The 22,683-nt window shown below is 32.2% G+C and overlaps 5 protein-coding genes and 2 pseudogenes across 10 annotated transcripts in view; 3 read left to right on the top strand and 4 right to left on the bottom strand.

Annotated features, from left to right (window-relative positions):
* Positions 1-26: 26 nt before the first annotated feature.
* Positions 27-2,742, top strand: LOC108743745 (protein SDA1 homolog). Its single transcript, XM_025977542.1, has 6 exons — positions 27-848; positions 943-1,186; positions 1,251-1,547; positions 1,614-1,830; positions 1,903-2,063; positions 2,124-2,742. The coding sequence occupies exons 1-6, from the start codon at positions 213-215 to the stop codon at positions 2,693-2,695; spliced, it is 2,127 nt and encodes a 708-aa protein (XP_025833327.1). The 5' UTR covers positions 27-212; the 3' UTR covers positions 2,696-2,742.
* Positions 2,743-3,309: 567 nt separating this feature from the next.
* Positions 3,310-4,351, top strand: LOC108741066 (protein lin-7 homolog C). The gene is made up of 3 exons (XM_018475690.2): positions 3,310-3,508; positions 3,566-3,966; positions 4,057-4,351. Exons 1-3 carry the CDS (start codon positions 3,472-3,474, stop codon positions 4,210-4,212), a joined length of 594 nt encoding a protein of 197 aa, XP_018331192.1. The 5' UTR covers positions 3,310-3,471; the 3' UTR covers positions 4,213-4,351.
* A 367-nt stretch (positions 4,352-4,718) lies between these two features.
* LOC108741065 (GDP-mannose 4,6 dehydratase) lies at positions 4,719-6,394 on the top strand. Of its 3 annotated transcripts, none has more exons than XM_018475687.2 (5): positions 4,719-4,917; positions 4,982-5,417; positions 5,468-5,700; positions 5,797-6,024; positions 6,104-6,394. In XM_018475687.2, the coding sequence occupies exons 1-5, from the start codon at positions 4,864-4,866 to the stop codon at positions 6,233-6,235; spliced, it is 1,083 nt and encodes a 360-aa protein (XP_018331189.1). In that variant the 5' UTR covers positions 4,719-4,863; the 3' UTR covers positions 6,236-6,394. The 3 variants fall into 3 exon arrangements, with proteins under 3 accessions (XP_018331189.1, XP_018331190.1, XP_018331191.1); XM_018475688.2 differs by having other exon boundaries at positions 4,729-4,917; positions 5,809-6,024; XM_018475689.2 differs by having other exon boundaries at positions 4,871-4,958; positions 5,013-5,417.
* Positions 6,395-7,751: 1,357 nt separating this feature from the next.
* On the bottom strand, positions 7,752-9,130 carry LOC112906555 (annotated as a pseudogene).
* LOC112906379 lies at positions 9,102-12,729 on the bottom strand. Of its 2 annotated transcripts, XM_025980401.1 has the most exons (4): positions 11,264-12,729; positions 10,658-10,924; positions 10,454-10,524; positions 9,266-9,340 (listed from the first exon to the last, which is right to left on the bottom strand). In XM_025980401.1, exons 1-3 carry the CDS (start codon positions 12,368-12,370, stop codon positions 10,474-10,476), a joined length of 1,425 nt encoding a protein of 474 aa, XP_025836186.1. In that variant the 5' UTR covers positions 12,371-12,729; the 3' UTR covers positions 9,266-9,340; positions 10,454-10,473. The 2 variants fall into 2 exon arrangements, with proteins under 2 accessions (XP_025836160.1, XP_025836186.1); XM_025980375.1 differs by lacking the exon at positions 10,454-10,524 and having other exon boundaries at positions 9,102-9,340.
* A 2,374-nt stretch (positions 12,730-15,103) lies between these two features.
* The window catches only part of LOC108741046 (angiopoietin-related protein 2), a 19,500-nt gene continuing 11,920 nt past the window's right edge, over positions 15,104-22,683 (bottom strand). For all 3 annotated transcript variants that reach the window (XM_018475636.2, XM_018475635.2, XM_018475637.2), the window contains exons 3-9: positions 20,936-21,998; positions 20,330-20,596; positions 18,881-19,012; positions 16,240-16,427; positions 16,024-16,167; positions 15,586-15,710; positions 15,104-15,518 (exon numbers count right to left, since the gene is read on the bottom strand). In XM_018475636.2, coding sequence (XP_018331138.1) covers positions 15,424-15,518; positions 15,586-15,710; positions 16,024-16,167; positions 16,240-16,427; positions 18,881-19,012; positions 20,330-20,596; positions 20,936-21,998 — 2,014 coding nt within the window. In that variant the 3' untranslated portion in view covers positions 15,104-15,423. The remainder of the gene's footprint in view (positions 15,519-15,585; positions 15,711-16,023; positions 16,168-16,239; positions 16,428-18,880; positions 19,013-20,329; positions 20,597-20,935; positions 21,999-22,683) is intronic.
* On the bottom strand, positions 16,356-18,869 carry LOC112906541 (annotated as a pseudogene).

Below are 22,683 nucleotides of genomic sequence, written 5' to 3'. Positions count from 1 at the left end.
GGAACAAATCTCAGAAGTTGCAGTTTTCGACTAAACGTCTCGACCATGTCTCGACCTAACATTCATTTATTAGACCACGGCCTCTTAGATTAGGCTAAAGTGGTACAGTACTGACGGGTCACAGTTATGGGTACAGCGTGATACATCATTGGTTCAGTTCCATAGTTTCGTGTTCGAAGACCTAACCTTAATCATAATAATTATTAATTATCATGGTGCGAAGACACAATAACCAACTTCCCGAAAATTTACCGCAATTACAAAATTTAATTAAGAGAGATCCGATATCTTATCATGAAGAATTTTGTCAACAGTATCAACATTTCAGGAATGTTATTGAAATTTTTGAGTTGTCACCGGAACAGCCACATAAAGTACTGGATGAGCTGACAATGTTTATGGCCCAAATAGCAAATTGTTATCCTAAGGAACTTTCAAACTTGCCCCAAACAATTATAAATCTGTTAGAGAAACACAACACCATTTTGGACAGTTCTGTTCGTTTACAATTTTGTCGAGCATTAATTTTGCTACGCAGCAAAAATTTATTAACACCAACAGATCTTCTTGAGTTATTTTTCAAACTGTTAAGATGTCAAGACAAGGAACTTAGGACATTTTTACAATCACACATAATTAATGATATAAAAAATATAAATGTAAAGCATAAAAATGCAAAACTAAATACAGTATTGCAAAATTTTATGTTTACTATGCTTAAAGATGCCAACGTGAAAGCAGCTAAAATGTCAGTAAACATTATGATTGAACTTTACAACAAAAATGTATGGAATGATGCCAAAACAGTAAATGTGATAGCGTCAGGATGTTTTTCACAAACAGTCAAGGTGATTTCAGTATAATTTTTTTTAGTTACAGTATCAATAGTATATGTATATATATTTATGCTTTTTACTTATAAAGGAAAAACTTTTTTGGTAGGTAATGGTTGCTTCCTTGAAATTTTTCTTGGGTAAAGATCCAGAGGAGAATGTAGCAGATTCTAGTTCAGAAGATGAAATAAATCCTAAGGAAATTATGTTTTCTAATAAAGTTAATAAAAAAACAAGGAAAAGAACTAAACATTTAAATAAAATAAAAAAATTAGTTGTGAAAACTCAAAAAAGGAAGTCCTCAGCACCAGTGTTTAATTTTTCTGCTTTACATTTGATTCATGATCCACAAGGTAAAATTTGTTAATAAAATAAATAAAAGGGACAAACCACATGATTCAATTACCATTTTTATAGGAATGGCAGAGAAACTTTTTAAACAGTTAGAAACCACTACAAAAAGATTTGAAGTAAGGCTGATGACACTGGATGTTATTTCTCGTTTAGTTGGTGTGCATAATTTGTTTCTTTTTAATTTCTATCCTTACATTCAACGTTTTATCCAACCTCATCAAAAAGAAGTTATTAAGATATTACAGTTTGCAGCCCAAGCAAGTCATGAACTGGTCCCTCCAGACATTCTTGAACCCATTATAAGAACAATAGCTAACAATTTTATAACTGAAAGAAATTCGGCCGATGTAATGGCAATTGGTAATATTATTATAATGGGGTCGACCATTTTATCAATTTTTAATTATATGAATTGTTAATTCGAAGGTTTAAATGCAACTCGAGAAATATGTGCCCGATGCCCTCTTGCCATGGAGGAAGACCTCCTGAAGGATTTGGTCGCATATAAAACTTATAGAGAAAGGCCAGTCATGATGGCTGCTCGTTCTTTAATCCAACTGTTCCGCGCCATTCGGCCAGAACTGCTTCATAAAAAGGACAGAGGAAAGCCCACAGATGCCGCTTTGGAAATATCGGAAAAAAAGTAAAAACTTTATCTCGATAATTTATATGTATACAACAGAATAGAAATGAAAATAATGTATTACATTTACAGATATGCTCAAGTTGATGCTAAAGATTACGTTTGTGGAGCAGAAGTTCTTTTGAAATCTGGGGATAAACAAGTTGAAATTGGTTCTTCATCTGACAATGATGATGAAGAATGGGTCGACATTCCTCAGTCAGATGAAGAATATATAGAATTGCATAGCGAGGGTAAGCTTATTATTGGAAATTGATTTTTAAAATCTCAGTACCAATTTTTGATAACTTTAGATGATGAAGTATCTGAGGAAAAGTTGGAACTTTTCGTAAATAAAGAAGAACCCAATGATAATATCATAGATAATAGTAATGATAACAAAAACGAAAGAAAGATTGTGGTAGCTAAACGTCGTTCGAATGAAAAAGACGTCAGGAAGGAATTAGCCCAAAAAATATCTCTCCATCGAATTCTTACAGATGAAGATTTTAAAAAGATAGACGCAGCAAATATACGAAAACATATTCGAAAGGCAACTAAGGGCGAAAAGAGAAAATTTGAAGAAGCTTTAAAGGAGCCTGCAGAATTAGTCAAAATAGGTGACATCGAAAACGTTTATAAAAAAAAGAAACATGATAAACAAACGAGAATCGAAAGTGTTAGGAAGGGGCAAATGGATAGAGAAAAATTTGGGTATAAGGATGGAAGAGTAAATTCTAAGTGTAGCAGAACTAATAAAGAGAAAAGGAAAACTAAAAACTTCCAAATGATTAGATTGAAAGAGCGACACAAAACAAAGAAGAGCTTTAAAGAAAAACAGGTTGCCTTGAGGAACTACCTCGTTAAGCAGAGAAGAATGAAATAATTTCAGATTAATTGTTCTTGTTTGTTTATTAAATCCAATAGCGCGACCAATATTATTTAATTGTCCCTTTAACCTGGACAATTGACAGTTATCATTCTTTTAGTATTATCGGGATTCATTTATGTAGTTTATTTTACGTCGAAATCCGTTTTACGATTTTGTAGATTTATTTGTATTAATATTTAAAAGAAATTATGAGTGCTGTCGGCACAGGACAAAGTACTATAAGCAATTTCTTATGCTGAAGTGTACGATTTACAATTACAATTCTTTTACATTACAAAGAGTGATTAAACAAATTGTTCACAAAAAAGTGAATTTCAACCACTCGAAGCAATGGTGCTAACAGTTTCGAGCTTACCGTGACTGATAAGGGGGAAGAACTTGTACTAGTAATTTTAATGAATATTTCCCTAGTAATGTTTTTTATCGGAAATGCAATCAATAAAAATGAATACTGTAAATTTTCCATCCAGTGGATACTAATTTTAATGAGAAATCGGAATTTCCAAAACACTTTTTGTTTATTGAAATTATGATAAAATATTTTTATTGCAAAATACGTGAGAAACGTAATAGTGGTATAATTAAATTTAAATACGTAGAAATGAATTGTTGTAATTCTATAGAAAGGACGGTAGATGGTGCACTTAGGAAGTCGATATGGCATGGAAAGGGTGTACAGCGTAACGGAGCGGAATCTATTTTTTTCTAGCAAAGTAATGGTTCAATTAAAAAGATACAAGAAAGTTACAGTCAAATAAAAATATAGGGAAATGACCCAAATAGGAGAACCGTTAACTCTAAATCGAGGTAAGGGACCATAGTAAGGTTAAGAATAGGATGTAATTTGATTGCATATTTTATTAGACATTAAACGATGTGTGGAGCTCTTAGAAAAGCTTCAAAAAAATGGTGAAGTACCAGCTACAAAATTAGCAGCTCTGCAAAAAGTTCTACAAAGTGACTTTTTGAATGCTGTACGTGAGGTGTATGAGCATGTCTATGAAACAGTTGACATCCAAGGCTCTCAAGATGTAAGAGCTTCTGCAACAGCTAAGGCCACTGTGGCTGCTTTTGCTGCCAGTGAAGGACATGCACATCCAAGAGTAGTCGAATTACCTAAAACTGAAGAAGGGTTGGGTTTCAATGTAATGGGTGGAAAAGAACAAAATTCTCCGATTTATATTTCAAGAATTATACCAGGTGGTGTTGCAGATAGACATGGAGGTTTAAAAAGGGGTGATCAACTTCTCAGTGTTAATGGAGTTGTAAGGAGTAAAATAATAAATGCATTTTACTTTATTAATTTTTATAAATAGTAATTTTTCCAATGTTCATGAACTCCTTTGTCTTTTTAGTCAGTTGAAGGAGAAAATCATGAAAAGGCAGTGGAACTTCTTAAGCAAGCCCATGGTTCTGTAAAATTAGTTGTAAGATACACTCCTAAGGTACTTGAAGAAATGGAAATGCGTTTTGATAAACAAAGAGCTCGTAGACGCCAGCAATACAATTAATTATACTGCTAAAAATTTTTGTGCAATATTCCATATGCAATGTGTCCTATACAGGTGCATGTAGAATTCAATAGCTTACTAATAATTTATCTAATAAGCTATGTATACATAAAAGAAATAATTTTTTGGAACTGAACTATTTATACAATTCATTTATCATCCTTCATTTGTTTACAATAATTAATGGTAGGATATTTAGGAACACAGACAGAAATTACAAGATTTATTCTTAATTCAAACAAATATTGTAATTTATTGACATTATAAATAAGAAATTGTTGGGAGCTGCTAATGAGTTTGTCTATCGTCTTTACTTAGTCATTACAAAACGCGTTTACATGTTAACGATGTTAACTGATAGGTGAATTAATGGATTACAAAAAAAATAGTATGTTAAATGTTAAATTAAATATCATTAAATGAGTAATATCAAAAATTACTCCGTAAGATACGCTCGTGATGCGGAGCTGTAATGTGGGTTGCCGCAGTAAATGTAAAAACCTGTAAAAATATTAATTAACCGGTACACCAATAACCTCAATCATATGATATGACCAATCACGTATAGTGAGTGATAAGTACAGAACAACAAAAAAGTGACAATTAGATAAGAAATATAAACATTATTTGTTATAATTAGAGCACAGTAAAATGTCAGGTGGCGATAATTTGAATATTGCTCTTATTACAGGAATAACCGGTCAAGTATGCTTAACAATCAAAAGAGAATGATTCATACAAATAATGTAATTAAATTTCTGATGTACAGGATGGTTCTTATCTGGCAGAATTTCTTCTAGAAAAAGGATATCGTGTTCATGGAATTATTCGCAGAGCTAGCACATTTAATACATCCAGAATAGAACATCTATATGCTGACAAATTTACTCACAGAGGTGGTAAAATGAAACTTCATTATGGAGATCTGACAGACTCTAGTAGTCTGGTAAAGATTATTTCTACAATAAAACCCACTGAAATTTATAATTTAGCTGCACAAAGCCATGTTAAAGTTTCTTTTGACTTGAGTGAGTATACAGCAGAAGTTGACGCTATCGGCACACTCAGATTGTTGGATGCTATCAGAACATGTGGATTGGAAAAGCAGGTAAAATTTTATCAAGCATCTACTTCAGAGTTGTACGGTAAAGTACAGGAAATACCACAGTCAGAAACTACACCGTTTTATCCCAGGTCACCTTATGGTAATATTTTTACATAATAATGAATTATTTGGAAATATGTACTATTTCAGCATGTGCCAAATTGTATGCCTACTGGACAGTAATTAATTACCGAGAAGCCTATAGTATGTTTGCATGCAATGGTATACTGTTTAATCATGAAAGTCCAAGAAGAGGTGAAACATTTGTTACTAGAAAAATTACTAGGGAAATAGCCAAAATTTATTTGGGTTTGTCTGAATCTTTTGAACTGGGAAATTTGGATTCCAAAAGGGATTGGGGACATGCCAAAGATTATGTAGAGGTATTTGATTTGTATTTACGATGGTTGAATTTACACAAAACACTGGAGTAAAATCAAAGTACTTACAGAAATGTGGCAAAACTTTTTATTCAGTAGGCATGTTTTAAGGCAATGTGGTTAATGTTACAACAACAAGTTCCTGAAGATTTTGTCATTGCTTCTGGAGAATCACATAGCGTACGTGAATTTGTGGAGGCTGCATTTAATTTTGTAGGTAAAGAAATATTATGGGAGGGCAAGGGTTTAGATGAGGTGGGTAAAGAGAAAGGAAGTGGGATTGTAAGAGTAAAAGTAAACCCAAAATATTTTCGACCTACAGAAGTGGTAAGCATTACGTTTTGTTTTTATTTTATTATAATAAATCATAGCACCTATATGAATACTATTGAGAAATACATTTTAGGATATTCTTCTGGGGAATTCCTCAAAAGCAAGAATACAGTTGGGATGGTCACCAAAAGTGCCTTTTTTGCAATTAGTTGAAAACATGATGAACTCTGATATAGAATTAATGAAAAGTAATCCTTCAGCTTAAAATTTTATGAAACTATTGAGGATATGTTCTGTATTATACATATTCACATATAGGCATATGAGAGGTTTGAAGGTAGTTATTAATACAGTAATATTGAAAATATTGATAAAAAGCATAGGTATCAATTACAGATATTTTTAAAAGTTTTTATTTTATAAAGTTTTAGTTTTATTTTCTACCAATTTCATTTCTTGCATAATTTTGTGCCTTTGTTAAAAAAAAGAAATACTGTACCTGTACTGTACTCCAAAAACTGTCGAAATTATTGTTATTCCTTTTTCCCTTTTAAATACCGTATTCTTTTCATATACTCAGTAAGTGTATTTTACTTATTTTTATATTCCTGTAAGTCTTTAAAACATTGAAACTCCCATTATAAAACTAAGTTTAATTATCTTAAATATTTTTACAGTACAGTTACAGTAATATCAGTTATCTACTTATGTACACATTGTTCTTCAATTCCAGTTTATTAAATAATATACAAATCAATCTTTGATTTTGTACAGGTGGAAATCTAGGTATATTGCACAATTGCATTATCTTCGTAAGCCGAGATTTTAACTCGAGTTTCATTAATTTTTAAGGAAATATACTAAAAATTAAACATGAAATACAAGAGCAGTTTTGCTTATTAATTACGTTGACAGACAAGAAAAATTGTGATTGGAATAATAGTATTATTTTTTTTTACAAAATGCAATGCGGCAAGATGTGTGGCACACTGTTTAATGGCAAAGTTCATTTTCCAATATTGAAAATAATTAAAATACTTGCAAACATGTTCATTTTTAAATAATCTTTCGCCCAATTCTTATTATTAAAACTAATTTATCGACTTCTTTGGCTACCTATTATAAATATACACTTAATTCTGGCGCCGGGTACTTTTTCGAATGTTATTTTATTTTTGTATTAATAATCATTTGAGAGTATTTTTTTGTATGTGTAATTATAAATTACAAATGTTTTTGTTGCAATTTAATAAAAGAAGTTTTTCAAATGTGACGCCAAATTAAATTTTATGCTTAAATAATTTAATTTCTAATATTTATGTCGCATGGAGCCTCAACTGTTTTTCAAAATACTGAAACGATGTTAGTTAACAGCTATTTTTAATATATCAAATATTGGATTAAGTTTATCTTTTCTTAAAATCCAATCAAAAGAAAATGGTTTATGTACAGGCGATGATGAATTGGAAAATAGGCTATATGTAAATATAAATTCACATTATGTGGGTGCGGTGTGAAAGGTCATAATAAATATGGAAATGATTGTAAATTGGCTAATATTTTTACGATTGACTTTAAACACTAAACACCGTTTTCAAGATGTTTGTGCAACAAATCCCTTAGGTTTAATCATCATCATTGCTCTTTTCAGGGTATAATCCCATCCTCTCCAGCGAAACCATACTATGCCTAGGTAAATTAAAATATTTACAATTTTATTCTCTTCGCACATCTTTTAATTTAAGATCAATTTTACCTTGTCTNTGATATACATTGCAATAGATGGTCGTGCGATCTTTAAATTGACGACTTTGTTTATATTCATTTAGATTATATTACAAGTGTGATTCAAAATGTATATTCTTTTCAATCTGACAAAAACTAAATAAGTCATTCTAATTCAAAATAGTTGCTACACAATTTTTATCAATAAAAGATTTCTGTAGACAGTCTACCTATCCAATACTTACATTTATTTGTTATTGAAATTTACTCATTAATAAAGAACACGAATAAATAAACAATCACGTTAACCGACCGAAAAATTGCTATTAATTCTAGAATGGGGGTGGTAATCCTTGAGATCGAAATCTGAAAACACAAAGTCATCTATTTTGGCGACGTTCCTTTTAACATGTAAAGTGGGAAATGTCTTTGGAACCCTTCGAAGCTGGTCTTTCAAAGCTTCTATGTGATTTTGAAATATGTGACTGTCGCCAATCGTGTGTATAAATTCGCTGGGTTTTAAACCGGTCACATGAGCTATCATGACCGTTAGGAGAGCGTAACTCGCAATGTTGAACGGTACCCCCAGTCCCATATCGGCCGATCTTTGGTATAACAACGAAGACAATTCGTCATTATTTACGAAAAATTGTACGAGACAATGACAGGGTGGAAGAGCCATTTGTGGTATGTCCACAGGATTCCACGAACATAAGATTATCCTTCTATCATTCGGATAATTTTTGATTGTATTAATCACTTGACTCAATTGATCGATTCCTTCATTCGCGTAATTGGCTCGCATGCCTCTATACTCAGCTCCAAAATGACGCCACTGAAACCCATATATCGGACCCAAGTCTCCCTCTTCTCGGTCCCCAAACCCCATTCTATCCAAATACTCCCTCGAACTGTTGACATCCCATATTTTTACGTTTCTGGTAGAAAGTTCTTTGGCATTTGTGCTTCCTTTTATTAACCACAGCATCTCCTCGACTACGCCACGCCAAAAGACACGACGTGTCGTTAAAAGGGGGAAAGCGTTATTTTTAAGGGAAAAACGCATTTGAGTTCCAAATATTCCATATGTAACCACACCAGTTCTATCTGTTCTCTTAGTTCCTTTATTTATGATGTGACGGATTAAATTCAGATATTGGTATTCTTCATGATCTTGCTCTGGAGAAGTACCATCCCCGCCATTAGCACTTCCGTAGGTAGGGATCATTGTTTCATTTCTCTTGGCGCTGTTGTCCACGAGAATTTCGATCGTTATTTTTTCGCAAGATCTCGAGGATGGTACTTTGTACGTGATCGCTTTCGATTTATCGTCGCCCATTAATAAGTTGTAAATGTAAATTTCGGCAGTTGAAAAATAACCTACTTCCAAAATTTGACAAATCTGACAGCTTTTTTTGTATCGTCAAAGAAACAAAAAACGAATTATTAATTGTTAACCGAAACCCCCTCCCTTATAGTGTAAAATACGTGTGGGTTAAAGAAATAAACTTACCGTCCATCCTCCATCGGCGATCTCCTGTTCGCAGTAAACTTTTAGAAACCAGTAAGTCGTACCTCGTATTTGAAGATAGTACACACCGGAATCTTTCATGCCCCCGTTCAAGAAATCAACACAAGAATAGCCCTAAAACGAATATTTTATAAGCAAAATGAGTAACATTGAAAAAAATTTGTCATGAATTATTAAAGACGAACTTAAATATTATATTAATATCAAATAGTTTGTTAGTTTTGTTGACGGATGTTAAATTTATGAAAAATTCCTTAAAGGCAACATTAAAAAATCATAACGCAGTCATTAAGAAACTGCACGTGGCTTGTATACGTATACTTATTACATTACAATGTAATATAAGAACAATTACCACGAAATGCTAAAATGTTGATACGTATATATTGTAAAAAATTCAAGGGTACCAATAATGTTAGTTAACAGATAGTTAACAGATTTTCGTTGTTTAAAACCAGTTTAAAATCACTTTTTGTATTAACAACGAAATATTAGAAGTTTATTTAATGAAAACATTTCCAAATATATAAGTTAGCATATTCTAATTTTTGATAGGTACTTAGGTAACAAGTAATAATAGGATAAAGTTTTCACAAATAATATTTGAATCAGAAAAGTAACAAAGATGCTTTTGACTTTTTAGCGGAGTGAACGAAGATTTTCACTTCGGAAAAATTTGTAACCAGGTGGTGAACAACATTCTTCAAGTATGCTAGAACAATTTAAGAGCAAAAATATGTTTTTTTGGCAAATAACTGTTTAAGTTTTATTTGTACATAAAAATTGATAGTGCCATTCGAAAGAAATGGAAATTTTACGAAAGAAATATTTATGATATGTATTTTGCGTATTAAAATGGAGTGAGTAGGAAATATAGACATTTAGACTTAGTATTTTTCCGAAAACAAAGGTGACTAACACCAAATTTCAATCGTCAATATCAATGCTTAATATCGCGACATCAGCAGTTTATAAGTTATCAATTTGAATGTGAAGATGGGTACTAAAGCCCCAGTGATTTATTTTATGATACATGCCCATTTTTATATTATTATTTTTTTATTCTAAACTCTCGCAATCGTGTTTTTACCGATTTTCGCCTTTTTCTCTTTGACTGTTATTACATTAAAAAGAAAAAAAAAAATAAAACCAAGAAATGTTTTTCAAGATTAGTATCTGAGCTAACACAATTTTAATGCATTTAAATAAAAATAAATAATATTTTACTTTTGTCTTAATCACTTTGATCAGATTCTGGTGTGAAGTACGTGGTTTTTCTGATTCGTACGTCTAATAATCTAGGAAATAAAATCACAATGTAACTGTTAATTTCTATCCTTTAAACATTTTTTATGAAACATTTATCAAACACGCTGTATGTAAAATATATATACTTATTGTATAAACAATAGGCAACAAATATAAACTTACTCTAACATCTTTAATGTTGGTAATCATGTCGGTTGTGAATGTAGTATTCGGGGGCGAGGGTTTGTTTTTGACGCTAGGGAAAATTATTCCTCCTTTTCGCTTTTCCGATCGTTTTTCCGAACTGGTCGATGTGGCCTGTTGTGCAGGTGACGCTATTGAGCTATACATTGTTTGATTTATTATTAACAAAGTAGAAGGGGAGGGAGTTGGCGATAGGGAAGGTGGCAAAGTTGTAAACGTTGCAATCGGTGTAGTCGTTTCTGTTAGCTAAAGAATAAAAAACAAAATTAATAACGGAAATATTCCTGCACCTAATAAACAAAGGCCTTTGTCGCGTTTTTTTTTTTTGATGGACAGAATGGTTTTTGTAGATAATTCAGAAAAAATCTTCGGATTTTCTATGCTCTCAAAAAGGAAAAAGTTTAATAGTGAACATAAACTACCACTTTTGTGGAAGTGAACTAAATAAAACATTAAAACCTCATAATTAAAAATTAGGTACTGAAGTGTGGATCAAATTTACTAAAAGACTGAAGAAACTTCATTGCTGCTGTGTCACCCTAATATACACCTACATATGCAAAAAAAAAAAACATTTCGTTGTACCTGATCGTGCGTATAGTCTTCACTAGTATATCTACTGGCATCGAACTCAACTAATCTGTCTATTGTAGGATCCAAAAGAAGTTCAGCTGGAACGGGCCGCTGAGCTAAAGTTGCGACGTTATCTTCTTGTTTTTTTAATCTCCTTTCGACCATATCTAAATTTTGTATAATCTTATTCGTTTTAACACGTAGGTCGTTATGTATTTCACCAATGGCTCTTTCTTGCCTTTGCGTATGGATTAATAGTTCTCCAGTTTTCGGCAGAAGATTATCTACTGAACTCTTGGTTCCGGTCACTACGTCCCACACTTCGTCCATCTTTTCTGAAACAGTCATGATGGGACGCATCTGTTTAACCAATGCGTCAATTTTACTATTTCTAACTATCGATGGAGGAGGTGTAGTGGGCATCGTGGTTGTTGTTTTATTGTTCCAAAATATTCCTCCTCCTGCATCGTTAGCTTCTTCCGGTTCAACAACTGCCTCGTGAACTTCCGACATCATTCTTACCACTTTTCCAAGATTATCGGAAACCAAATTTATGTGAAATTGAAGCTTTCTGTCGACATTGGTGGTAACCGTTCGTAACTGGTTGAGCTCTTTACTTATGTGATTCATCACTTCGCTGTTTAGAGCTTTTGTTATTTCCACGACATTCATGCTGACCGGTTTTTTTTCACTTGCCTCTGCATTTATATCTTCCCCTGGAAGATTATTGTTGTCCAGTTGATTTTTTAAATTGTTAAGTTTCCTGTCGATTTTTTCGACTTTTATATCCAACGAGATTAGGCGATCGTTTAGTTTTTCTTTGTTTTCGTCAGATCGAAGTGAAAAAGGTCTCGGTTCATCATTAGCGGAAGGACTTTGAAATAGTTTTATATCTAGATTACCGAGTTTGGCAATTATCGATTCGGTTTTGCCTATATTATCGTTTACTCGCGAATCCAATCCTTCGACTCGTCTCATTAGATGTTCAACAGCTTTATCCAAGTTTTCTATCCTTTGTAATTTCGATTCTAATGTGGATATTATTGCTTCGAATACTGAGAACAGATATTCTTCCCTAGATAAAAAAATATGTACAAATATATTAGAAACAAACGACATATTTTCAATTACTATGTAATCTACTGATTAAATTAATTGCGGTTTTTGAGACAATCATTTAAAGAAATAAAATCAAGACCAACTTTAAAAAGTACTAAAATAGTGCATAAAAATAGTTAATTAATATTTTGTATTCAAAAAGACCACGTAGCAATTTCTTGAAAAGACACAAACTCAGAGTTAAGGTCTCCGACGAAAATGAGGAACAAAAAACAAAATGTACCCGAAATTTTTGGGTCAGCCACTAAATGCACTGGACTTGGGCTTTTTTCTTTTATTATGCCGACTGATTATAACTAATCTAAAAGTGCGAAACTGGACTGCACTTTCGCGATTTAGAAACAATGTAGCCGGGTTTGTAAAGCTTACCTATGCTGGCGCGATAATTTGACCCAGTTTAGTTAAAGAGATCGGCGTGAAGGTTTTAATTTTAATAACAGGAAAATGTGCTTAATGTATCTTCGTAGCATTTGTTTTATTTGCATTACTGGTTGACAAATTTAACGCTTAGATACTCATAATACTCCATATACATATATATTTCAATATTTACATGGTTCTTATTAATTTATATACATAGGATTAAAGTGTAAAATAGTAATAATTTATTTCCGTAGGTACTTGACTTCTTAGGCATTTTGGCTGCATTTTGATTTTCCAATACATGCTTTTTGAAATCAGTATTTTTTAAGCCTGTACATGAAAATTTTATTGTAGATGATGAAAAAATTATTTCGTAAAAATTTGAGCATTCAATTTTAATTTTACTATTCAACTTCCCACATATTTAATGCTAATTATTCTTTTAAATTACGATAAAATAGAAATTGCATATTTTATTGCAATAAAGTGGTATATCAATGGGTGAATAAAATATCTACCGCTATAAATTCTTATATGTATCAGAAAAAGTTGATTTCAAAAGAGCAGCGTCACACATTGAAGCTAATTTGTGCATATTTTCTGAATTACACGTTTAAATTTTTTTATTGCTGTCCGATACTTTGCGAAAGTTTCAACAAAACTGAAAAGACCTTTATATGTATAATATACGCGTATTGCGATAAATAGTATACATATTTTATAGAAAGTATAGATCGAGAAATCTTAGAGCGTGTATGTACATAGAACTGATCATTTTCGTCCCCTGTCTGTATACAATATGCACGTACATACACTATTTTGATAAATGCTACAAAAAAGTACCATTGTATTGGTTGCACTGAAATGTGGAACTCTGTCCGATTTTGTTTGTTGCTGAAAGTAGCCTTGGTTGTGATTAATGAATGCGAATGGGTTGTTACGTAAGAGGCGGCAGCGGTACAGATCAGGCAAAAAAAAACATAATTATTATCCTTCAGCGTATCTCTAGCAAGCTTCGAATTCGAGCGACTTAGGTAGAGATAGAATATACTGCGGCTGACGCGAAACAGTTGACTTTCCGTTCGTTTCCTATTTTTTGTTTTTCGCGCTGCTCTTCCGTAAAAATATTAATTTAGGAACTTCTACCTAGGTATATTTACGCACATACATAAATAATCTCCACGCCGATAACATTTTCTTCGATATTTTAATCTACTGTTTTAAAAACTGTCGGTTTCCTGACTCGAAACAATTAGTTCAACAAATTGTTTGATTCAAAAAATTATTTAAACATATTCTACGATATATTGTTGTCACTTATAAAGCGCTGATCTCAGACCCATATTTATTTTACAACTAGATCTCTACGTCTGTAATTGTCAATTATTTAATTTCACCTATCTGTAGCAGTAGGTGTGCAACTTTACTATTACAGCTACGTATTTACGTTTTGATTACATTTTATATTTATAATTGTATTTAGAATGTTATAATCTTTTAAAAGACTCCCTTTTTGCATGGCTATAAAACCGAATGCAAGTTTTGTAAAATAAATTATTGATTGATCTATGAAGGTACACATCTTTCGATTTAATTAGATTCGGATTTTGCGTCGAAAAATATTGAGAGCATCGCAATTACTCTGCTATAACTCATGACCTGCTTTTCTGATATACATTAATACCCTTATCTCAGAAAGCAAACATATTATCTTCTTATAATTTTGTATTCAACTTGCTCTCGTCATTAATAATCATTTAGCAGTTATATTCAAGTTATATATAAACAAAATTTGAGGGCGAGAAAATGGGCGACTAATGCGGTCATTCTTTATATCAATTTCTAAATTTTGTATGATGATGGTATTTAATCTTAATCTTAATCTTAAATAAGCCGGTCTTTTACCATTTCATCATTATTTACTTTGCTATATTTTCACGTAGATACTAGATTGACCTTACACTTTGGAATTCAACTTCATTTTTAATAAGCAAATGGTCGAATGCAATTTTTTCAGCCCATCCTTAAATAAAATCTTAGTTATATTCTTGCTTATATGCGATATATTATGCAAGTATACCTAAATAGCGTATTCTTTGTTTACTAAAATTTTCCAGAAAACGACGATTACTAGCAATAGCAATGACTCTTTTAATTGTTAACAATAAAATTACTCCTCTTGTGTCAGCATTCATTGTTTAGCTTGTTTTATGAGATCAAGGCTTAGAGTACAATAAATTATTAGCGACAAAAGTTTCTTTGTTTACTGCTCGCAGTTTTCCCGGCCTGCATATATCTATTACTAGCTTTTCCCCGCGGCTTCGCTCGCAGAAATTCATATTGTTTCTCCATAAAACATTTNAATGTGACGCCAAATTAAATTTTATGCTTAAATAATTTAATTTCTAATATTTATGTCGCATGGAGCCTCAACTGTTTTTCAAAATACTGAAACGATGTTAGTTAACAGCTATTTTTAATATATCAAATATTGGATTAAGTTTATCTTTTCTTAAAATCCAATCAAAAGAAAATGGTTTATGTACAGGCGATGATGAATTGGAAAATAGGCTATATGTAAATATAAATTCACATTATGTGGGTGCGGTGTGAAAGGTCATAATAAATATGGAAATGATTGTAAATTGGCTAATATTTTTACGATTGACTTTAAACACTAAACACCGTTTTCAAGATGTTTGTGCAACAAATCCCTTAGGTTTAATCATCATCATTGCTCTTTTCAGGGTATAATCCCATCCTCTCCAGCGAAACCATACTATGCCTAGGTAAATTAAAATATTTACAATTTTATTCTCTTCGCACATCTTTTAATTTAAGATCAATTTTACCTTGTCTTGCTGTTAGATCTTGTGGATCGTTTAGGTATAGTCCATTTAAACCTCGTCCGCATGATTTCCACCACCAACCGCCTTTTAACATCGATGCACAATTTAAACTTGACCGATCATTATCTCTAAAAAAAGAAACAAGGTAAATGTGTTATTCGTTCAATTTTATAAAATTTATTATTAAAAGGTTAAAGAGCTACGGTTGATAAGGTGTATTTTTGGCCCTTTAGTACATCTACAGTAATAAAAACGTTTCTTTAGAACAGTTTGCTATAATTTTGCCATTTTATTAATTATCATTACTTTTGTATATTTCTAAAACGGAACGTGAAAGAAAAAATTATTGACTGAAAATGCGCCGTGTCAACCTTAGTTCGTTTACTGATAAACATATATTTTTTATAACGATCTTGTGTTAGCTATATGATACATATGTACCTATTGTATGTTGAAAAAGGGCTATGATTACTTCCGTACCAAGGATCATTGAGGGAATCCCCTGCGTTACCTTCGTATCCATCTATTTCTAGCTTATAATATTCTGATTCGGAATATATTTTGAAATGAGAATACTGAGCGTACCTAAAATTTGAAATAATTTTTATAACATTTCATCTTTACGCGCCATTGTGAATTTCTTATTAAGTCCTCTACCTTTTATTTCCTTCAAAATCTTCTAATTCTACTCGCAGTATATATTCTTCATTGTTAGTTAACATAAATATGTTTTCGTTTCCCAACCAAAATTCTTTAGCTGGATCTCCAAAGCCGTTTTTATAATCATTCCAATCTCTATTAAAATTTTCCCGTGGATCACCAAAATCATCTCTTCGTTGAATTACCTTAAACGATAACTATTATTAATGATCATTGGGAGTTGATTAAGATACAAGTTCACAAGGTTGATAACATAGTAGTGAACAATTAACAATTAAACTTAAACTTATACCTTGGTTAATTCAATAAAAATATCGCCATAAATATTTATTAAAATTTAAAGTGTTAAAATGATCCAACCAATTATTTCATCAGGTACTAACGAACTGATTAATATGGCACTTTATAAGGAAACGTTTGCTTTTACCGTTTATATATTTTTTTATATTAGGTACACTTATACATAAGAAACAAGCAATGCCTGTGAGAAATTTAATTATCCTGTTTGTAAAAGTAGAATTTGGAGACAGTGGTAATTGACGACTAACTCAAAAACGAGAGAGACTCGCCCCAAAATACCGCTATAATTTTGATAACTTGACTTGACTTGTTTTGACTGTTTGGTATTGAACGTATTCAAGTTTTCTTACAAGCCTTTTTTTCCGTCTATCTTTTTTTTTTCATTCGGATGTATAAATTTGGTATTTGGAATTATTAAGAGCACCCCTTTTTAACATTCATATAAATAGTCATAATTTTCAATTTAGAAGTGGCCTTTAGTTATTCATAAGTGTATATTTAATGTGCCCGTAATCCTCAAACAAAAAGAATTTTTTGGCACAAAAATTAAACCATCATTAATTAAATAAAAATCCTTGAACGCTAACCTATTAGTAGCAGCCGATAGTCCTAAAATTTCCATTTTGAAATATTGTGAATGGATATGTTAGATGTTTGTTAGTTTTTTTTTACAAAATACCGTGACCAAAATTTATAATTAATATTTGTCCAACTGCATAATAAACTTCATTTCTACCGAGTGTTCACGATACCACATAGCTTTTTCGCGTAGTGTCTCACAATGTTTAGTATCGCCAGCACTGCGATTAATAGTTATCATATTCTTCACTAAAGTTAAGGTTTGCCTAAATGCAGTTACGACATTGATATACATTGCAATAGATGGTCGTGCGATCTTTAAATTGACGACTTTGTTTATATTCATTTAGATTATATTACAAGTGTGATTCAAAATGTATATTCTTTTCAATCTGACAAAAACTAAATAAGTCATTCTAATTCAAAATAGTTGCTACACAATTTTTATCAATAAAAGATTTCTGTAGACAGTCTACCTATCCAATACTTACATTTATTTGTTATTGAAATTTACTCATTAATAAAGAACACGAATAAATAAACAATCACGTTAACCGACCGAAAAATTGCTATTAATTCTAGAATGGGGGTGGTAATCCTTGAGATCGAAATCTGAAAACACAAAGTCATCTATTTTGGCGACGTTCCTTTTAACATGTAAAGTGGGAAATGTCTTTGGAACCCTTCGAAGCTGGTCTTTCAAAGCTTCTATGTGATTTTGAAATATGTGACTGTCGCCAATCGTGTGTATAAATTCGCTGGGTTTTAAACCGGTCACATGAGCTATCATGACCGTTAGGAGAGCGTAACTCGCAATGTTGAACGGTACCCCCAGTCCCATATCGGCCGATCTTTGGTATAACAACGAAGACAATTCGTCATTATTTACGAAAAATTGTACGAGACAATGACAGGGTGGAAGAGCCATTTGTGGTATGTCCACAGGATTCCACGAACATAAGATTATCCTTCTATCATTCGGATAATTTTTGATTGTATTAATCACTTGACTCAATTGATCGATTCCTTCATTCGCGTAATTGGCTCGCATGCCTCTATACTCAGCTCCAAAATGACGCCACTGAAACCCATATATCGGACCCAAGTCTCCCTCTTCTCGGTCCCCAAACCCCATTCTATCCAAATACTCCCTCGAACTGTTGACATCCCATATTTTTACGTTTCTGGTAGAAAGTTCTTTGGCATTTGTGCTTCCTTTTATTAACCACAGCATCTCCTCGACTACGCCACGCCAAAAGACACGACGTGTCGTTAAAAGGGGGAAAGCGTTATTTTTAAGGGAAAAACGCATTTGAGTTCCAAATATTCCATATGTAACCACACCAGTTCTATCTGTTCTCTTAGTTCCTTTATTTATGATGTGACGGATTAAATTCAGATATTGGTATTCTTCATGATCTTGCTCTGGAGAAGTACCATCCCCGCCATTAGCACTTCCGTAGGTAGGGATCATTGTTTCATTTCTCTTGGCGCTGTTGTCCACGAGAATTTCGATCGTTATTTTTTCGCAAGATCTCGAGGATGGTACTTTGTACGTGATCGCTTTCGATTTATCGTCGCCCATTAATAAGTTGTAAATGTAAATTTCGGCAGTTGAAAAATAACCTACTTCCAAAATTTGACAAATCTGACAGCTTTTTTTGTATCGTCAAAGAAACAAAAAACGAATTATTAATTGTTAACCGAAACCCCCTCCCTTATAGTGTAAAATACGTGTGGGTTAAAGAAATAAACTTACCGTCCATCCTCCATCGGCGATCTCCTGTTCGCAGTAAACTTTTAGAAACCAGTAAGTCGTACCTCGTATTTGAAGATAGTACACACCGGAATCTTTCATGCCCCCGTTCAAGAAATCAACACAAGAATAGCCCTAAAACGAATATTTTATAAGCAAAATGAGTAACATTGAAAAAAATTTGTCATGAATTATTAAAGACGAACTTAAATATTATATTAATATCAAATAGTTTGTTAGTTTTGTTGACGGATGTTAAATTTATGAAAAATTCCTTAAAGGCAACATTAAAAAATCATAACGCAGTCATTAAGAAACTGCACGTGGCTTGTATACGTATACTTATTACATTACAATGTAATATAAGAACAATTACCACGAAATGCTAAAATGTTGATACGTATATATTGTAAAAAATTCAAGGGTACCAATAATGTTAGTTAACAGATAGTTAACAGATTTTCGTTGTTTAAAACCAGTTTAAAATCACTTTTTGTATTAACAACGAAATATTAGAAGTTTATTTAATGAAAACATTTCCAAATATATAAGTTAGCATATTCTAATTTTTGATAGGTACTTAGGTAACAAGTAATAATAGGATAAAGTTTTCACAAATAATATTTGAATCAGAAAAGTAACAAAGATGCTTTTGACTTTTTAGCGGAGTGAACGAAGATTTTCACTTCGGAAAAATTTGTAACCAGGTGGTGAACAACATTCTTCAAGTATGCTAGAACAATTTAAGAGCAAAAATATGTTTTTTTGGCAAATAACTGTTTAAGTTTTATTTGTACATAAAAATTGATAGTGCCATTCGAAAGAAATGGAAATTTTACGAAAGAAATATTTATGATATGTATTTTGCGTATTAAAATGGAGTGAGTAGGAAATATAGACATTTAGACTTAGTATTTTTCCGAAAACAAAGGTGACTAACACCAAATTTCAATCGTCAATATCAATGCTTAATATCGCGACATCAGCAGTTTATAAGTTATCAATTTGAATGTGAAGATGGGTACTAAAGCCCCAGTGATTTATTTTATGATACATGCCCATTTTTATATTATTATTTTTTTATTCTAAACTCTCGCAATCGTGTTTTTACCGATTTTCGCCTTTTTCTCTTTGACTGTTATTACATTAAAAAGAAAAAAAAAAATAAAACCAAGAAATGTTTTTCAAGATTAGTATCTGAGCTAACACAATTTTAATGCATTTAAATAAAAATAAATAATATTTTACTTTTGTCTTAATCACTTTGATCAGATTCTGGTGTGAAGTACGTGGTTTTTCTGATTCGTACGTCTAATAATCTAGGAAATAAAATCACAATGTAACTGTTAATTTCTATCCTTTAAACATTTTTTATGAAACATTTATCAAACACGCTGTATGTAAAATATATATACTTATTGTATAAACAATAGGCAACAAATATAAACTTACTCTAACATCTTTAATGTTGGTAATCATGTCGGTTGTGAATGTAGTATTCGGGGGCGAGGGTTTGTTTTTGACGCTAGGGAAAATTATTCCTCCTTTTCGCTTTTCCGATCGTTTTTCCGAACTGGTCGATGTGGCCTGTTGTGCAGGTGACGCTATTGAGCTATACATTGTTTGATTTATTATTAACAAAGTAGAAGGGGAGGGAGTTGGCGATAGGGAAGGTGGCAAAGTTGTAAACGTTGCAATCGGTGTAGTCGTTTCTGTTAGCTAAAGAATAAAAAACAAAATTAATAACGGAAATATTCCTGCACCTAATAAACAAAGGCCTTTGTCGCGTTTTTTTTTTTTGATGGACAGAATGGTTTTTGTAGATAATTCAGAAAAAATCTTCGGATTTTCTATGCTCTCAAAAAGGAAAAAGTTTAATAGTGAACATAAACTACCACTTTTGTGGAAGTGAACTAAATAAAACATTAAAACCTCATAATTAAAAATTAGGTACTGAAGTGTGGATCAAATTTACTAAAAGACTGAAGAAACTTCATTGCTGCTGTGTCACCCTAATATACACCTACATATGCAAAAAAAAAAAACATTTCGTTGTACCTGATCGTGCGTATAGTCTTCACTAGTATATCTACTGGCATCGAACTCAACTAATCTGTCTATTGTAGGATCCAAAAGAAGTTCAGCTGGAACGGGCCGCTGAGCTAAAGTTGCGACGTTATCTTCTTGTTTTTTTAATCTCCTTTCGACCATATCTAAATTTTGTATAATCTTATTCGTTTTAACACGTAGGTCGTTATGTATTTCACCAATGGCTCTTTCTTGCCTTTGCGTATGGATTAATAGTTCTCCAGTTTTCGGCAGAAGATTATCTACTGAACTCTTGGTTCCGGTCACTACGTCCCACACTTCGTCCATCTTTTCTGAAACAGTCATGATGGGACGCATCTGTTTAACCAATGCGTCAATTTTACTATTTCTAACTATCGATGGAGGAGGTGTAGTGGGCATCGTGGTTGTTGTTTTATTGTTCCAAAATATTCCTCCTCCTGCATCGTTAGCTTCTTCCGGTTCAACAACTGCCTCGTGAACTTCCGACATCATTCTTACCACTTTTCCAAGATTATCGGAAACCAAATTTATGTGAAATTGAAGCTTTCTGTCGACATTGGTGGTAACCGTTCGTAACTGGTTGAGCTCTTTACTTATGTGATTCATCACTTCGCTGTTTAGAGCTTTTGTTATTTCCACGACATTCATGCTGACCGGTTTTTTTTCACTTGCCTCTGCATTTATATCTTCCCCTGGAAGATTATTGTTGTCCAGTTGATTTTTTAAATTGTTAAGTTTCCTGTCGATTTTTTCGACTTTTATATCCAACGAGATTAGGCGATCGTTTAGTTTTTCTTTGTTTTCGTCAGATCGAAGTGAAAAAGGTCTCGGTTCATCATTAGCGGAAGGACTTTGAAATAGTTTTATATCTAGATTACCGAGTTTGGCAATTATCGATTCGGTTTTGCCTATATTATCGTTTACTCGCGAATCCAATCCTTCGACTCGTCTCATTAGATGTTCAACAGCTTTATCCAAGTTTTCTATCCTTTGTAATTTCGATTCTAATGTGGATATTATTGCTTCGAATACTGAGAACAGATATTCTTCCCTAGATAAAAAAATATGTACAAATATATTAGAAACAAACGACATATTTTCAATTACTATGTAATCTACTGATTAAATTAATTGCGGTTTTTGAGACAATCATTTAAAGAAATAAAATCAAGACCAACTTTAAAAAGTACTAAAATAGTGCATAAAAATAGTTAATTAATATTTTGTATTCAAAAAGACCACGTAGCAATTTCTTGAAAAGACACAAACTCAGAGTTAAGGTCTCCGACGAAAATGAGGAACAAAAAACAAAATGTACCCGAAATTTTTGGGTCAGCCACTAAATGCACTGGACTTGGGCTTTTTTCTTTTATTATGCCGACTGATTATAACTAATCTAAAAGTGCGAAACTGGACTGCACTTTCGCGATTTAGAAACAATGTAGCCGGGTTTGTAAAGCTTACCTATGCTGGCGCGATAATTTGACCCAGTTTAGTTAAAGAGATCGGCGTGAAGGTTTTAATTTTAATAACAGGAAAATGTGCTTAATGTATCTTCGTAGCATTTGTTTTATTTGCATTACTGGTTGACAAATTTAACGCTTAGATACTCATAATACTCCATATACATATATATTTCAATATTTACATGGTTCTTATTAATTTATATACATAGGATTAAAGTGTAAAATAGTAATAATTTATTTCCGTAGGTACTTGACTTCTTAGGCATTTTG

The sequence above is a fragment of the Agrilus planipennis genome, unplaced genomic scaffold (genome assembly GCF_000699045.2).
Source record: "Agrilus planipennis isolate EAB-ADULT unplaced genomic scaffold, Apla_2.0 scaffold156, whole genome shotgun sequence".
NCBI classification, from domain to species: Eukaryota; Metazoa; Arthropoda; class Insecta; order Coleoptera; family Buprestidae; genus Agrilus; species Agrilus planipennis.
The sequence above is the reverse complement of the archived record's forward strand: the minus strand, read 5'-3'. Positions and strand labels throughout refer to the sequence as shown.

Coding starts and splice junctions, on each gene's coding strand:
- LOC108741065 (XM_018475687.2), top strand. CDS start 4,864: ATGTCAGGTGGCGATAATTTGAATATTGCTCTTATTACAGGAATAACC. Junction 5,418..5,467: donor TTATCCCAGGTCACCTTATG/GTAATATTTTTA, acceptor GTACTATTTCAG/CATGTGCCAAATTGTATGCC. Junction 6,025..6,103: donor ATTTTCGACCTACAGAAGTG/GTAAGCATTACG, acceptor AATACATTTTAG/GATATTCTTCTGGGGAATTC.
- LOC112906379 (XM_025980375.1), bottom strand. CDS start 12,370: ATGTCGTTTGTTTCTAATATATTTGTACATATTTTTTTATCTAGGGAA. Junction 10,925..11,263: donor AAGACTATACGCACGATCAG/GTACAACGAAAT, acceptor TTTATTCTTTAG/CTAACAGAAACGACTACACC. Junction 9,341..10,657: donor CCAACATTAAAGATGTTAGA/GTAAGTTTATAT, acceptor TATTCGTTTTAG/GGCTATTCTTGTGTTGATTT.
- LOC108741066 (XM_018475690.2), top strand. CDS start 3,472: ATGACCCAAATAGGAGAACCGTTAACTCTAAATCGAG. Junction 3,509..3,565: donor ACCGTTAACTCTAAATCGAG/GTAAGGGACCAT, acceptor ATATTTTATTAG/ACATTAAACGATGTGTGGAG. Junction 3,967..4,056: donor TTCTCAGTGTTAATGGAGTT/GTAAGGAGTAAA, acceptor TTGTCTTTTTAG/TCAGTTGAAGGAGAAAATCA.
- LOC108743745 (XM_025977542.1), top strand. CDS start 213: ATGGTGCGAAGACACAATAACCAACTTCCCGAAAATTTACCGCAATTA. Junction 1,187..1,250: donor TTTGATTCATGATCCACAAG/GTAAAATTTGTT, acceptor CCATTTTTATAG/GAATGGCAGAGAAACTTTTT. Junction 1,831..1,902: donor TTGGAAATATCGGAAAAAAA/GTAAAAACTTTA, acceptor TTACATTTACAG/ATATGCTCAAGTTGATGCTA.